At 42.3% G+C, this 16,920-nt stretch overlaps 2 protein-coding genes across 2 annotated transcripts in view; one reads left to right on the forward strand and one right to left on the reverse strand.

Annotated features, from left to right (window-relative positions):
- Window positions 1–16,920, forward strand: part of CENPP (centromere protein P) — a gene marked incomplete at both ends in the record, with an annotated part of 192,368 nt that overhangs the window by 56,301 nt on the left and 119,147 nt on the right. The window lies entirely within an intron of this gene.
- On the reverse strand, window positions 14,069–16,320 carry OMD (osteomodulin; the record flags this gene model as incomplete). Its single annotated transcript, XM_080709449.1, has 2 exons — window positions 14,069–14,409; window positions 15,381–16,320. The coding sequence occupies 2 exons, from the start codon at window positions 16,318–16,320 to the stop codon at window positions 14,069–14,071; spliced, it is 1,281 nt and encodes a 426-aa protein (XP_080565575.1).

Genomic DNA, 16,920 nt, shown 5'->3' on the forward strand with positions numbered 1-16,920 from the left:
ATAATCTCAGCGCTTGGGAGGCTGAGACAGGAGGATCGCACGGGTTCAAAGCCAGCCTCAGCTACTTAGTGAGGCTCTCAGCAACTTGGTGAGACCCTGTTTCCAAATAAAGAATAAAAGAGGTCTGGGAGTGTAGCCCAGAGTTGGAAAAGCTTCTGGGTTCTACCCCCAGTACCACACACACACAAAAAGAAATAGTTTTGTTTGCTGCATGAAGGAAACTATATAAAATTATTTTAATATTAAATTTTATTTTTAAAATTAAAGTGATATATATGTTATGTGTGTGTGTGTGTGTGTGTGTGTGTGTGTGTGTGTGTGTGGTACTGGGGGTGGAACCTAGGGGGGCTTTTCTACCTCCGGCCTATACTCCCAGACCTATTTTATATTTTTTATTTGGAAACAGGTTCTAAGTTGCTGATAGCCTAAGTAGCTGAGGCTGACTTTGAACCTGTGCGATCCTCCTGTCTCAGTCTCCCAAGTGCTGGGATTACAATGTGTGCCATCACACCCAGCTAAAGTAGTATTTTAGATACCATGCAAACATCTTTAAAGAATCACCTTAAAAATACTCACTTTAATTTTTATTACTCTTTGGTGCTTTAGAATCAGAGTAACATTTCTTTCTTTTCTACGTTAACAATTTAACAAATATGGATACTTTTTTTTTTTTTTTAATCTTTGGTGGTACTGGGGTTCCTGGAAGCCCTTCTACCTCCGGGCTACACTCCCAGACCTATTTTATACTTTTTTATTTTTCGAAACAGGGTCTCTTAAGCCAGCGCAGCTGACTTTGAACCTGTGCAATCGTCCTGTCTCCGCCTCCCAAGCGCGGGGATTACAAGCGTGGGGCCACCACGCACGGCCTTGGATACTTTATTAAAATAGAACATGAGGCTGGGTGTGGTGGTGCAGGCTTGTAATCCCCATACTTGGGAGGCGGAGACAGGAGGATCATGCAGGTTCAAAGCCAGCATCACTGGCTTAAGAGACCCTGTTTCCAAATAAAAATATAAAAAAATAGGTGTCTGGGAGTGTAGCCTGGAGGTAGAAAGGTTTCCAGGAACCCCAGTACCACCAAAAAAATAAATAAATAAATAAATAAATAAATAAATAAATAAATAAATAAATAAAACATAGGAGACTCACAGGTTCAAGGCCAGCCTCAGCAACTTAGCAAGATCATGTTTCAAAATCAGAAATAAAAAGGGCTTGGGGTATAGTTTGGTAGTTTTGGGTAGAATGCCCCTGGGTTCAATCTCTAGTATTAACTAACTAAATAAATAAATGAAACCACAAGATAGTAGTACTTGGGAAGCTGAGATGGGAGGATCGTAGGTTCGAGATCAACCTCAGCAACTTGTTTCAAAATAAAAATAGGGCTGGGAGTGTAGCTCAGAGGTAGAGTGTCCGTGGGCTCAATTCCCACTATACCACAGAGAGGGGGGGGAGACACGGAGAGGGAGGGAGAGGGAGGAAGAAAAAAGAGGGAGAAGGGGAGAGAAAGAAAGAAAGGAGAAAGGTATGTGACTAGATGTGGAGCCAGAGTCAGATTAAGGAGGGACTTTTATACCTTGCTAAAGTATCTGAGCATTAGTCTATAATGAGAGGTCACCAAGAGATTGTTAAGCCAGTGAGTAATATGATCTTATGTGCATTTTAGAAAATGTTCTCTAATGGAACATTTCTAAAGAACACCACTGTTGTATTGGTTATCTAGTACTGTGTAAGAAATAATCACAAAGCCCGGGCATGGTGGTGCATGCTTGTAATCCCAGTGCTTAGGAGGCTGAGACAGGAGGGATTGTAGGTTCAAAAGTAGCCTCAGCTATTTAGTGAGGCCCTCTGTAACTTAGTGAGACCCTGTTTCAAAATAAAGAATCAAAAATAGGGCTGGGAGTATAGCTCGGCAGTAGAATGCCCCTGGGTTCCATCCCCAGTACCACAAAAAAAAAAAAAAAAAAAAAAAATCACAAATCAGTGACTTTAAATGGCACCGTTAATGTCTCCCGGTTTCTGTGGGTCAGGAATTTGACTTGGCTTTGTTGGATCGCCTGCTGCTGAATCTCATGTGAAAGCAGTTTTAGAAATGCAGCCAGGGCTGGAGCCTCCTTTCAGGAGTTGAGTAGGGAAGGGTTGTTGGCAGCATTTGAATCCCTGCAGAACATGGGACTTCGTAAAGTCCTCTGTTTTTTGCCGGCTCTTACCTAAAGGCCTCCCGCCTTGCAGTGTGACTTTCTCCACAGGGCAGCTCTTCACAGCCAGAGAGGGAGACATCTCCTAGCAAGGTGGGCTTCCTAGTCTTAAGCAGCTCTATGCATGTAATTACAGGTATGCTGCAAGATTCTGTACATAATCAGAATTACACTGGAAAATTAACTGGCCGAGAGTGGGCCAGACTGTAAAGTTTGAGGGCATAGTCCCCAAGACCACCTTCACTTCTGTTACTAATTCCATGTTCAGGCAATTCTCCAAGCCACTCTCATGCTCAGTAATTCTGAGGTAATTACTGTAATCAGAAGGACATCACAAGCTCACTGAAGCCTGCCCAACTCCTGGTTATGGCTTATACAGGGAGCAGATACTCAGAAAAATCAGCCACAGGAAGAGATGTGTAGAACAGGGTCTGGCGGGTTCCAGATGCAAAGCTTCTTACATGCTCAGGGTGCGTCGCCCTCCTGGCGTTGGTGGGCTGCCATGTCACAGGGCATCAGCAACCAGAAGAGCTCATCCAGGCCTCAGCGTCTAGTTTTTATTTGGCTCCACCACATCGGTATGATTTGTTGATTACTGTGTAGCCCAGAGCCCCCATCCTACATCCCATGACGGATCATTCAAGCTACTGTTTGATGTGGCCGGTCCCACCTTAAGGAGGACAGTGTTCTCAGGCATGGTAAAGGCCACTCTCCAGGGGCCAAGCAAAGCTGAGCTTTCTTAAGGAAGAGCCAAACATTTTTTTTTTTTTTTTTTTTTTTTTTTTGTCTGTATTGCAGTCCTGTGAACTGAACTCAGTGGCTCTCTACCATTCACCATTGAGCTACGTTCCAGCCCTTTTTATTTTTTATTTTGAGACAGGGTCTGGCTGTATTACTGAAGCTGGCCTTGGCTTCGCTATGCTCCTACCTGAGCCTTCGAAGTTGCTGGGATTACAGACATGGACCACTACGCCCAGCCAAACTGTTTTCACACAGTTCCCAAGTAAAATGTTTGAAACTGAGCTTTTCTTTTTTATTCCAGAAGAAAATGTTATATTATAGTAGAAAGCTATTCAGCTTTCCCTATGCAAAGTATGATGAAAACCACTTAATTCTCAAGAGCAGGCATTGTATCCAAAATGAAAGAACTTCCTCTGTGGAGTTCTTTGAGACAACCTTGTTGCTTTACCTCGTCCTATAGGGGCTTTGTTTCTTTGAAGACGTCCCATTGGGCTCTAGTTCTACCTTACTGTTTCTCAACAGTAGGTAACAAAAGAAAGATGTATTGAAGAGAACTAGCTTTAGAATAAGGATATTCTGAGAATGAGTATATTCAGGGGAAGGTATATTAGTTCAGCTGATTTTAGATACCAAGGCAACTGGCTTCCAGTAAAGGCTACAATCTAAGTATTTTCTTCAAAATCATAGTCATTTCTAACTTTACAGGAAATAGTGTGGTTTAGAACTCACAGCACCTGAGTTCTAATTTTGATCCTGACACTGACCTTTGCCTGCTTTGGGGCAAGTTCTTTTAATTTTGGCCTTGTTCTTTTCCAGTTACTGAAGAGTTTCTTAGCCTTCTTGCTGTTGACATTTTGGACCTGACAATTCTTTTGTTGTTATTGTTTTGAGGTTTCTGCCTGTTTGTTTGTTCTTTGGTTTTCAGTGCTGGGGATAAAACCCAGACCGATAGGCAAGCCCTCTACCACTGAGCTACATCCTGATACTTCTTGGTTACTGAGAGGGCTTCATGTGCACGGTAGGATGTCCAGAAGCACCTCTGCCCACTAGGTACCAGTTGCAGAGCCCCAGCTGTAAGAACCATGATGTCACCAGACACTGCCAGAGGTCAGGATGGAGGCAGAATGGCCCTGGTGAGAAATGCTACGTTATTACACACTTAACCTCTTATTTTATTATTTATTTATTTATTTATTTATTTTTGGTGGTACTGGAGGTGGAACTCAGGGACTTTTCTACTTCTGAGCTATACTCCCAGACCTATTTTATATTTTATTTGGAAACAGAGTCTCACTAATTTGCCAAGAGCCTCACTAAGTAGCTGAGGCTAGCTTCGAACCTGTGTGATCCTCCTGTCTCAGCCTCCCAAGCGCAGGGATTACAAGCGTGCACTAGCACACCCAGCACACTTAGCCTTTTAAACTCAACATTCTAGGGCACTATGGCGAGCACATGGATTGAATCTCCATCTCAAATCTTAGACTCATGACTGAGTACTGGTCATTTGTTAAGCTGAAAACCAAAGCACTTTCCAACCTGAGTGTGGTGTTGTACGCCTAGGATCCCAGTACTTGGGAGGCTAAGACAGGAGGATTGCAGCTTTGAGGCCAGCCCTAGCAACTTAGACCCTATTTCAAATAAATAGATAAAACATGCCTGGAATGTAACTCAGAAGTAGAATGCCTCTGGCTTCAATCCCTAGTAACAACAACAACAACAACAACAACACACACACACACACACACACACACACACACAAGCAAACAAACAAAAAAACCCTAAGTACTTTTCTAGACAAAAAGGTGAAATTTAAAGGGAAACTATGACTCAGTGTAAGCAAGAGTTCATGATCAAAATATCTTACTCATTAACTTAGCTTTTTGTAGTAGTTCATAAATCTCTGTAATGAATTCACAATCTGAACACAAAGTGATGAAAGATATGTCTCTGATGTTGTGATATTTGTATCCAGACCTAGTTCCAGCTAAGCATATTTAGCTTGTAACTGTGCAGTTATTTTACTATGGAAACAAGCATATAGGGAACTTGGGATTTTTAATGTCATTTCCAGCTGCCCTTACTCTTTATTTCCAAGAAAAAAGTGAATTTGGAATCAGGAAACCAGGATTTTAGTTCCAGACATCCTTGGGGACGCATGAATTTTTTTTTGACAAGCAGAAAAAGCATATAGAAGAGACAAGGCTTATTTCTTGTACTTTCTTTTTTTCCCCCAAGGAACTGACCAAGTGTTATGTGATATGCATATATCTGTGTTTTAGTTCAGTGGCTCCAATGTTGAGGAATAAAGTGAAAATGTATGTATAGTGTTTCGAGTAATATTTAAACATAGGCTAAACATTTTCAACCAGTACTATTTTGAATAAATGTATGAAAGATCTTTTCTTTCTATTTCCTTTCTAAAAGCTGAATGTATGTTTATTATGTGTTTGTTGATTAAGCTTGGATTTAAGATGATTTGGCTTTTTTATTAGTAGCTACATAAAGTTTAGCCTATTATCTAATATGACTAAATACTTTGCAGTGTAATGAGAGTAATGAGAAAAATGGACTTTCATGGCTTTCTTTCCTATATACACACCAAATCAACTGTAATCGTTTATAGCTTTGTCATTAGAAATCCATATCTTCATGTCCTACTAGTTGAAGAAAATACTTTATTCTTCAGTTTCTCCCAGGGAAAGCATTGAAGTGTTTGTTTTACACTTAATGAGAAATTCTTGAAGTGGGTTTGAGTTTGATAGAGCCAAAAATATTAGTAGTAGTAGTAGTAGTAGTAGTAGGAGGAGGAGGAGGAGGAGGAGGAGGAGGAGTACTACAGTACTGGTGATAGAACCCAGGAGCATTGTACCTCTGAGCTACACCCCCAGTCCTATTTTTTATTCCTTTTTTGGGGGGTACCAGGGATAGAGCCCAGGACATTCTACCCATGAGCTTCACTCCAGCCCAATGTTTTATTTATTTATTTTTAATTATTTATTATTTATTTATTTATTTATTTATTTATTTATTTGCGGGTCTGGGGATGGAATCCAGGGGCATTCAATCTCTGAGCTACACCACCTGCCCTATTTTTTATTCTTTATTTTGAAACCGGGTCTCACTGAGTTGCAGAGGGCCTTACTAAGTAGCTGAGGCTGTCCGCGAACCACGATCCTCTGGTCTCAGCCTCCCGAATGCTGGGATTACAAGCGTGTGCCACCACGCCCAGCTTATTTTTTATTTTGAAACAAGGTCTCACTAAGTTACGGAGAGCCTTACAAATTGGTGGCCACAAACCTGCGATCCTCCTGCCTCAGCCTCCCAAGTACTGAGATTACTAGCGTGCGCCACCATGCCCAGCAAAAAAATTATTGTTAACCTGCCTCCTCACTGAGCTTTAAGCTGGAGGGCATTGGAAGGAGGAGCCAGCACAGAGTCGAGTTGTTCTTCCTCGTAGACAGGAAGTGTGTGGCTGCCGTGCAGGGCAGAGGAGCAGCCCTGTGAGGGCAGTGGAGGGTACCCCGCCATCCTCACCCTGTCGTGCTGTGCAGAAGGGCATGTGGAAGGGCGAGCTGTCCAGTAGCGACTGCATCTATCTGTTGTGGAGAATAGACTTTAGGCACCCTGATGAATCCCTTGGTAAAGTCTCTTGTCCTCCAGTCTTTTGTATGGGTAGGACATCAGAAGGAACTCAAGGAGACGCCGAGCCTTCCCTGTGTGCCCTCTACTGCAGGAGAACTCGGTGCAGCACTGGGGCCTCCCGGCTGCCGCCGTGCAGTTGCTTTTGTGCAAGGTCCTACAGCAGCCCTATGAGAACTTCCTCTAAACCCTGGGAGGGATGCTTTGAGAAGTAAAGACTCAGAGTCAGCAGGCTTCATACCATCTGTATCTCACATCAGATTCCTTGTGTCCACTTGCTCATATTGCTAAGGATATTCTTTTATCAGCTTAGGAGGAGATAAAAAGAGAAGCTCCAGAATTCTGAAAGTTGGAGGGTTTTTATATTTTACTTCTTCTCAAAGTCCTTGTCTATTTCACCAGGTCTGGCCAGAAGTAGTAGTTACAATATCCGTACTCACATGACTTTTCTTAGTTGCTGCCTCTACCGCATTTTCTTTCTTTTTTCCTTGTGTAAAGTAAGTCATTTGAACTTATTTATTTATTTTCTTGTGTGTGTGTGTGTGTGTGTGTGTGTGTGTGTGTGTGTGTGTGAGATACTGGGGATTGAACCCAGGGACATTCTACCTCTGAGCTACACTCCCAGCCTTGTTTTTATTTTTTATTTTAAAACAGGGTCTTACTAAGTTGCAGAGGGCCTCACTAAGTTACTTGAGGATGGCCATGAACCTGGGATCTTCCTGTCTCAGCTGCCCAAGTATAAAAAAATCTGTTTTCTCCCCTTTTTTTCATACCAAGGATCAAACCCAGGGCCTATTGCCTCAAGCATGCTGGGCAAAGTTCTACTGCTGAACTATATACCTAGCCTTTTTAATTTTTTTAATTTTAAGACAGGGTCTCACTAAGTTGCTGAAGTTGGCACTGAATCAGTTGTACTGCCTTAGCTGCCTGAGTAGGTGGAATTATAGGCATGAGCCACCATACCCAGCACAAATATCTGCTTTCTTTCTTTCTTTCTTTCTTTCTTTCTTTCTTTCTTTCTTTCTTTCTTTTTTTTTTTTTTTTCCTTTGGTGGTACTGGGGGTGGAACCCAGAGGCTTTCTACCTTCGGGCTTTACTCCCAGACCTTTCTTTATATTTTATTTGGAAACAGGGTCTCACTACGTTGCTGAAAGCCTCACTAAGTAGCTGAGGCTGGCTTCGAACCCGTGTGATCCTCCTGTCTCAGCCTCCCAAGCGCAGGGATTACAAGCGTGCGCCACCACGCCTGGCAAATATCTGCTTTCTTGAACTAACTCATATCCAGTACAGTTAACCCCTTAAAAGTTTTTAGTATTTTCAGACTTGTACAACCATCACCACAACCATTTTAAAATTTTTCATTGCCCTGAAAGATGCCCTGTACCCATTAGCCATCTGCCCTATTTTTTCCCATTCCAGGAACTAACCTACTGCCCTAGACAGCCAATAATCTGTCTCTTTCGATTTCCTTATTCTAGACAGTCATATAAATGGACTCATACAGCGCGTGTCCTGTGATTGACTCCATTCACTGAGCCTGTGCTCAAGGTTCGTCCAAGCTGTGGCATGTCAGTGCTTCATCCCTTTATGACTGAAGAGCATTCCATTAGTGGATAGGTCATATTTTGTTTATCTGTTCATCTATTAGTGACACTTCGCTAGTTTCTGTTTGGGGGTCCTATGGATTATGCTGCTATGGATACTCTACGTGTACACTTTCGTGTGCGCGTATGTTCAGTTCTCTTGGACATGTACCCGTAGGAGAATTACTGATTCATTTGTAACTAACTTTTGAGGAACTGCCAGACTGCTCTCCCAAGCAGCAGCACCATTTTACACTGCTATTGGTAGTGTTGAGGGCTCCCACTTCTCCAACTCCTTGCTAACCCTGGTTTGTCTCTCTGCTCCAGCCATCAGAGCGAGTGTGAAGTGATACCTCCTTGTGGCTTTGATTTGCATTTCCCTGATGGCTCCTCATTACATTTTCATTGCTTTAGGTTAGAAATGGTATGATTTTTTTTTGTTTGTTTTTTGTGCGGGTCTGGGGATGGAGTCCAGGGACATTTTACCTCCGAGCTATAGCCCCTGCCCTATTTTTTAGTCTTTATTTTGAAACCGGGTCTCACTGAGTTGCAGAGGGCCTCACTAAGTAGCTGAGGCTGTCCGCGAACTGCGACCCTCTGGTGTCAGCCTCCCGAATGCTGGGATGACAAGTGTGCGCCACCACGCCCGGCTTGATCTTTCGTGTCTAATAAACATCCTTAGTATTTTTTTCTTTTTTGCTGTACTGGAGAGTGGGCCCAGGGACACTCTACCACTTAGCTACACTTTGAACACCTTTTTATTTTGGAATAGGCCTTCTTTAAGTTGCTGAGGCTGTCCTCGGACCTGCAGTTCTCTGTCTTAGCTTCCCAAGTACAGGGATTACAGGTGTGTGCCGCCACATCTGGCCTTGATCTTTTTATATACTAATTCCTAATAAATGTTTGAATTTATAACTGTGTGTGTGTGTGTGTGTGTGTGTGTGTGTGTGTGTGTTACTGAGGATTGAACCCAGGGGCATTCTACCTCTGAGCGATGCCCCCACCCCTTTTTATTTTTTTGTTTTTGAAACAAAGTTTCAGGAGATTGCTGAGTCTCACTGTGTTGCTGAGGCTGTCCTCCAACCTGTGATTCTCCTATCTCAGCCTCCCAAGTCCTAGGATTATGCAATCATGTCTACCTCGCCGCAGCCTGTTTCTAACCATTTTAAAATGGATTGACTTTGCTCTTTTCTAGCCCCTCTGCTGGGCGTGGGCTGCCCAGTCGCCGGCGCTGGGCTCTGTCCTAGCGTGTATTGTGCTGCACGGTTGCTCTGTGCCCAGTTTCTTGGTCTCAGCTGAGTCTGGGCAGCCAGAGGACTTGATGAGGGCGGTAACAGGAGTGGACAGGGCTCTGTCCATGTTTACTCTACATCATTAAGGTTGTTTCTGAGGACAGGTACGTGTTCTGCTCCTCTTGACACTAATAGCCTATTCAAAGATATAAAAGACTTGGTGGCTTTGGTTCTATTTTATCATCTCCAGAAAAATGAAGACTCACAAGCTTGAACAGTATGTGTAAAATGTAGTTTGCCTGTCTGGTTATTGTACATTGTACAGATTGTTATCATGTATTCTGAGTTTCCCTATCTAATCCAGCAACCCCTTGTTTGTATTTATTATTTATTTGAGGAATCCTATGAAACCTTAGCCTCACATATCAAGAGAGTTCAAGCCAGACTTGGTGACATACATCTGTAATCCCAGTACGTGGGAGGCTATAGAAGGAGGATGGAAAGTTTGAGGCCAGCCTGGGCAATTTAAAGAGATCTTGTCTCAAAAGGGATGGGGGTGGCTGAAGGTATAGCTCATTGATAGAGAGTCCTGGGGTTCAGTTCCCAGTACCACAAGAAAAAAAAATTGACTTCATCACAGCAATTAGAATCTTTGCTATGAATTATACTTAAGATGACAGATTAAAGAATATAAGTGATTTGGCCAGGCGTGGTGGCGCACGCTCGTAATCCCCGCGCTTGGGAGGTGGAGACAGGAGGATCACGCAGGTTCAAAGCCAGTCGTCTCTCCGGCTTAAGAGACCCTGTTTCCACAGAAAAAATATAAAAATAGGTCTGGGAGTGTAGCTCAGAGGTAGAAGGGTTCCATCCCCAGTACCACCAAAAATGCGTGTGTGTGTGTGTGTGTGTGTGTGTGTGTGTGTGTGTGTGAGAGAGAGAGAGAGAGAGAGAGAGAGAGAGAGAGAGAGAGAGAGATTTGAAGACAGAGAAAATGTGAAAACCTGTTCTTCAGATTTTTTTTTTTTTTTGGTGGTACTGGGGTTCCTGGAAGCCCTTCTATCTCTGGGCTACACTCCCAGACCTATTTTTACATTTTTATTTGGAAACAGGGTCTCCTAAGCCAGCGCGCGCGGCTGGCTTTGAACCTATGTGATCATCCTGTCTCTGCCTCCCAAACGCGGGGATTACAAGCGTGCGCCACCACGCCTGGCGTGTTCTTCAGATTTTTAAAGGACCTATATTCAACTATGTATACAAATACTTTAACAGTGTGTAAATAAGCACTATGCTGTACTAGAAAAACACAAGGGTTTAATATGTATACATATTTTGTGGTACTGGGGATGGGACCCAGGGGCATTCTACCTCTGAGCCACACCCAGGCCCTATTTTTTTTTTATTTTGAAACAAGGTCTCACTGAATTGCAAAGGGCCTCACTAAGTAGCTGGGGCTGTCCATGAACTAGGATCCTCCTCTCTCAGCCTCCCAAATGCTGGGATTACAAGCATGTGCCACCTCACCGGCTAAAAATATTTAAAGAACTTATTTTGGCAACATTCCTTAACCTTGTGAGCAAAACAGTTATTCATTACCAAAACTGTATATGACTAAAACAAAGAAACTTTTCCCTAGTTTAATTTACTATAAAAACATTTTACTCTTAAATAAAGATTGTTTCTGACAATTGCTGAAATTGCTGTAATGCAGATTACAACTGAGATGATCTGGTGTTTCTTAAATAATATGGTATTTCCAGCCAGGCATGGTGGCTCACACTTACAATTCCCGCGCTTGGGAGGTGGAGACAGGAGGGTGTAGGTTCGAAGCCAGGCTCACTGGCTTAAGAGACCCTGTTTCCAAATAAAAATATTAAAAAATAGGTGTCTGGGAATGTAGCCCAGAGGTAGAAGGGTTTCCAGGAACCCCAGTACCACCAAAAATAAAAATAATATGGTCTTTCTGGAGTTTAAAATTATGTGGCTTTGATGCTTTAAGAATAAAACAGGAGGCCAGGCATAGTGGTGCATGCTTGTAATCCCAGCATTTGGGAGGCTGAGGCAGGAAGATCTGGCCTCTCAGGCAGTCTCAGCTACTTAGTGAGGCCCTTTGCAACTCAGTGAGACTTTCAAATAAAGAATAAAAAATAGAGTGGGAGGTGTAGCTCAGAAGTAGAATGCCCCCCGTTCCGTCCCCAGTACCAAAAAAATAGTCTTTTTATAGAAATGTATTATCTTGTCCCTCCTCTCCTGCTAGCCAATAGTCTTCTTTTCCCACCAAAAGCAGGTACTGGCCCACTAGTTCCCTCTGCTTATAAACCTTTTTTTTGTCCTCTCAAGGACAGACAGGTCTAATATCACTGGTCAAAATGTGTTACTTAGCAAAGTCAGGGGGCTCATTGTTCTTTGTTGATTTTATTCTTAATATTTAAAGCCTGTACTGTCCACCTGTGTCTTAGGTAAGTCTCAGCATCCTTTTATCTCTGTCTACTAGAAGTTACTATATTGAAAGCCTGTTGTAATGCCCGGCGTTGAGGCGCATGTCCCAGCACTTGGGAGGCTGAGACGGGAGGATCACATAGGTTCGAAGCCAGCCTCAGCTATTTGGTGAGGCTCCCAGCAACTTAGTGAGACCCTGTTTTCAAATAAAATATAAAATAGGTCTGGAAATATAGCCGTGAGGTAGAAAAGCCCCTGGGTTCCACCCCCAGTACCACACACACACACACACACACACACACACACACACACGCCTGTTTTATGATAAAGAGAAGAAAACCACAAGAACATAGCCTTTTAAAGTGTAGAGGTAGCCGGGCGTGGTGGTACACACTTGTAGTCCCGGCATTTGGGAGACTGAGACAGGAGGATCGCGGTTCATTGTCAGCCTCTGCTACTTAGTGACGTTCCTTACAACTCAGTGAAACCCTGTTTCAAAACAAAAAATAAAAAATTGGGCTGGGGGTATTGCTTGGAGATACAATGCCCCTAGGTTCCTTCCCCAATACTGCCAAAAAAAAAAAAAAATTTAGAGGTTTTAGGGCTTTAACTATTTTGCGTAATTAGTAGTGACTATTGGGTCAATACAGCTTGCTTTTTTCCTCTTTAACTTAGTCTACACTTTTTTGAGAGTCTGAAGAATTCTTTCCTTCTAAGTTCAGATGTGTATAAATCCAGTATTCAGTGTTCTATCTTCTTACCCCCTGGGCTAATAGCCAGTTTTTACCTGGACAAAGTCAACCTTTGGCTGAGATTTTGACTGACAGCCTAGAGACAGAGGGAAAAGATTTTATTGTTTTTCTTAAGTATAATTTATTTTTTTCTTTTTTTTTTTTTTTTTTTTTTTCCTGCAGTACTGGGGATGGAACCCAGGAGCATTCTACCTTCAAACTCCACCCCGAGCCCAATTTTTTTATTCTTTATTTTGAAACAGGGTCTCTGAGTTGCAAAGGGCCTCACTAAGTAGCTGAGGCTGTCTGTGAACTGCGATCCTCCTGTCTCAGCCTCCTGAATGCTGGGATTAAAAAAGGCGTGTGCTGGGCTTAGCTTATTTCTTATTAGCAATTAATACTATCCTTATTAGCAATCTATACTAGCTCAGTCTCCATCAAAAAGGGGCTGAGGTGTAGCTCAAAGCTCAAAGGTAGAATGCCCCTGGATTCAATATTCAGTAACACACACACACACACACACACACACACACACACACACACACAGGACATGGCTTGGGCTGAGGGACGTAGCTCAGTAACAGGGCATTTGTCTAGCATGTGCAAGGCCCTGGGTTCGATCTCTAATACTGTGCACAAAAGAAGAAAGGGGGGGGGAGGACAGCAAGAAAGGAAAGAAGGAAGAACATGCCTTCAAGGTCTTTACTACTGATTCTGTTTCCTTTATCGTTTCTTATCTTACAGAAGTGATTGTTATTAAAGTGGTAGATTTAAAAAGAGTATAAGAACCCATTAAAATCTAGTTTTTTTCTCACTTGTCATCCTAATTCATGTTTCTAAAGATTTGTATCATTTCAGAAGAGTTCCAGTCAAGTCCTGCATAATGGTGCAGTTGTCATCAACAACCTAAATGCAGTTCTGCTCTTATATGAATATCAATCCTAGGTGTTATTTTGAGCAATATGATATATGTTAGATTTTTTGAGTGATAAAGTTTTATTTATTTATTTATTTATTTATTTATTTATTTATTCATTCTGTGGTGCTGGGGATTGAACCCAGGGGCATTCTACCTCTGAGCTTCACCCCTAGTCTTATTTCATTTTTGTCTTGAAATACAGTCTTGCTAAGTTGATGAGCGTCTTCCTACGTTGCTGAGACTATTCTTGAACCTATGATCCTGTCTCAGCCTCACTAGTACTGAGATTACAGTTACAGGTGAGTGTCACCATGCCTGGCTGAGCAACAAAGTTTTACAAAGTCATAAACTTACACCTATATAGACTTTTGCCTTTTTGGGGGGGCATTGGGGATTAAACCTAAGGGCATTCTAACTCCAGGCTACACTCCTTGCTCAAATTTATTTTATTTTGGAACAAGGTCTTGCTAGGTTAATGAGGGTCTCACTACTTGCTGAGACTGTCCTCAAACCTGAGATCCTTCAGTCTCAGCCTCCCAAGTGCTGGAATTGCAGGTGTGTGCCACCATGCCTGGCTAGGTTCTCACCATCCTTAAACTTCATAGTAGTGAGGGTTGAAGTGTTCTGCCCCTTCTTGTTCTTGACCCATGTGAGTGTGGTGGTCATCATGACTATCCCCATCGCTGTGATCCTCCTCCTCCTCCTCCTCCTCTTCATCGTCTTGAAATCTCCTGAAATCCTGGGTCTTCAGCTCTATCGTCTGTCCATCAGTACTTCTTTGTTCACCATAATAAATAGTATGTATATGAGGGAAGCAGAAGAAGATATGTGAGCTTACTGGTCCTTTTAACTTATTTTGGTCCACACGAAGGTATGTTAAATGGTGATTAGGTAGTGAGTCAGTAGAAGGGCACATCATTGTCACATTGATATCTGAAAAATAAAAATTGAAATCAATACTGGTTTATATTCATAATTCTGTTAGGTTCTATGGTATGTGGAGTATAGTTTTATTAAAATACAAGTAGTTTAGGTTCAATTCCTGTTTATGCTATCAACTAATAAAAGAAGGAAATGAAAGTATAAGTTTATACTATTATAATAACAGATTCACTAGCTTTCCAATTACTTAACTAATAAAGTCTTTGTAGAAACAATCTCAAAAGAAAACATTTATTTATTTATTTATTTATTTATTTATTTATTTTCTGGTACTGAGGATGGAACCCAGAGTCAGTCTACCTCCAGGCTACACCCCCAGCACTATATTATAGTTTATTTGGAAACCGGGTCTCACTAAGTTGCTGAGAGCCTCACTCAGTAGCTGAAGCTGGCTTCGAACCTGTGTGATACTTCTATCTCAGCCTCCCAAGCGCTGGGATTACAAGTGTGCACCACTACGCCTGGCTAAAAGAAAACTTTTTTTTTTTTTTTTTTTTTGGTGGTACTGGGATTCTTGGAAACCCGTCTACCTCCGGGCTACACTCCCAGACCTATTTATATTTTATTTGGAAACAGGGTCTCTTAAGCCAGCGCGGCTGGCTTTGAACCTGCGCGATCCTCCTGTCTCTGCCTCCCAAGCGCAGGGATTACAGGTGTGCGCCACCACACCCAGCTACAAGAAAACTTTTTAAAAAATAAAAAATTATTTCTATTCCCATTACTCAGGATACTTTTACTTCTTCATATAGCCTAAGGTAGTATTTCTCAATATTCAGGATGTTAAAATTTGATAGAAAAGACTTTAATCTTAATGGTGCACCTTTTCCCGGAGCAAATTTCTGCCATTTCCTTGCTAATTTCAATAGTCCTTTTTAGTGAATTGTAAAGCATAGATTATTAATAATTGGTGTTTTCAAGAGTCAAAATTCTCATTCTCTAAAAATTAATAAAAATGTACATACTTTCTATTTCATTATTTTCTAGGTATAGATGTTCCAAATTTCTTGGAATGTAAAATGCTTGCTTCAATTTGTTGTGTCCAACGTTGAGCTCTATAAGGTTGGAGAGATTAAAAATATTCCACGGGATGTCTTGCAGTTTGTTATGTGATATCCGCAGAGCATGAAGTTTCGGAAGTTCATCAAAGTAGTTGTCTGGAATGGAGGAAATGGAGTTATTTTCTAAAGACAGGTACATAAGTGAAGAGGGCAGCCCAGAAGGCATGGATTCCAGTCTGTTATGACACAGGTTGAGCTGCATCAACCTCTTCATCTTGGCCAGGTGTTGGCCTTTGAGCGTGGAATCGTGAAGGCGGTTATAACAGAGATCCAGCATAGTCAAGTTGACGAGTCCGTCTGTGGCTTCTGTTCGCAGTGTGGTGATTTCATTGTAACCAAGGAGGAGTCTTTCCAGAGACTTGGGAAGAGGAAATGGGAATTCTTGTAAATTATTATGCTCCAGGTGGAGTTGTAATAGATTTGGCAACTTAGCAAACACACCATAGTCAATCTTGGGAGACTTGATTTTGTTATGGCTGAGGTTAATTTCTTTCAGATGCGTTGCGTTGATAAATGAGTTTGCAGTCACAGCCTCGATGTCGTTGAACTGGAGGTACAGCTGCTGGATGTGTGCTGGGATGTTTGGAATCGTCTTGAGTTTGCGATCGTCACAGTACATGGATGAGGGGAAGTTAGCTGGGCAGAAGCATTCACTAGCACAGCCCAGCACGTTGTGATGGACAGGAACGCCATCCTCCGTGTCCGGGCGACTTTGGAATTCTGGTTCGTAGTCTTCATTTGGCTCTTGATCGTAATCGTCGTCCCATTGGTAAGCTCCGTATTGGCAGTATACGTGCACTCCGAGAAGGAAAGAAAGGACATACACCGGGCTTAACAAGCCCATATTCTTTGTTTTTTTTGGACCTGTTGCAAGAAGAAAAGGAAATATATTGTGAAAAGGTGAGTAAGACTCAGAATGATCCCCATGTGAATGGCAGCGATGTGAGAGAACTCCAGGAAGAACGGCAGTGCGCAGACCAGAGCTCAAGAGTCACTATTGAGCTGAACTAGAATCCGAGGCTTTCTACCAGATAACCATTATATTTGATTGATTGATTGATTGATTTTTGCGGGTCTGGGGGTGGAACCCAGGGGCATTTGACCTCCGAGCTACACTCCGTGCCCTAGTTTTTTTTTTTTTTATTATTCTTTATTTTGAAACCAGGTCTCACTGAGTTGCAGAGGGCCTCACTAAGTAGCTGTGGCTGTCCGCGAATCGTGATCCTCCAGGTCTCAGCCTCCCAAATACTGGGATTACAAGCGTGCGCCACCACACCCGGCTTAACCATTATATTTTAAAAGGATCTGCCATCTGCAGAGCATGACATCACACTGTCAATGACTTTCCATCGTCCAGTGATGGTTGCTACCTGTGAGAGGCCTGTATTTTAGTTAGAGAGCTTTGACTAATTCAGTTCTTAGTATAAAGCCAAATCCTCGTCTC

This window comes from Muscardinus avellanarius (genome assembly GCF_963383645.1).
Source record: "Muscardinus avellanarius genome assembly, chromosome: 13".
In the NCBI taxonomy this organism is placed as follows: domain Eukaryota; kingdom Metazoa; phylum Chordata; class Mammalia; order Rodentia; family Gliridae; genus Muscardinus; species Muscardinus avellanarius.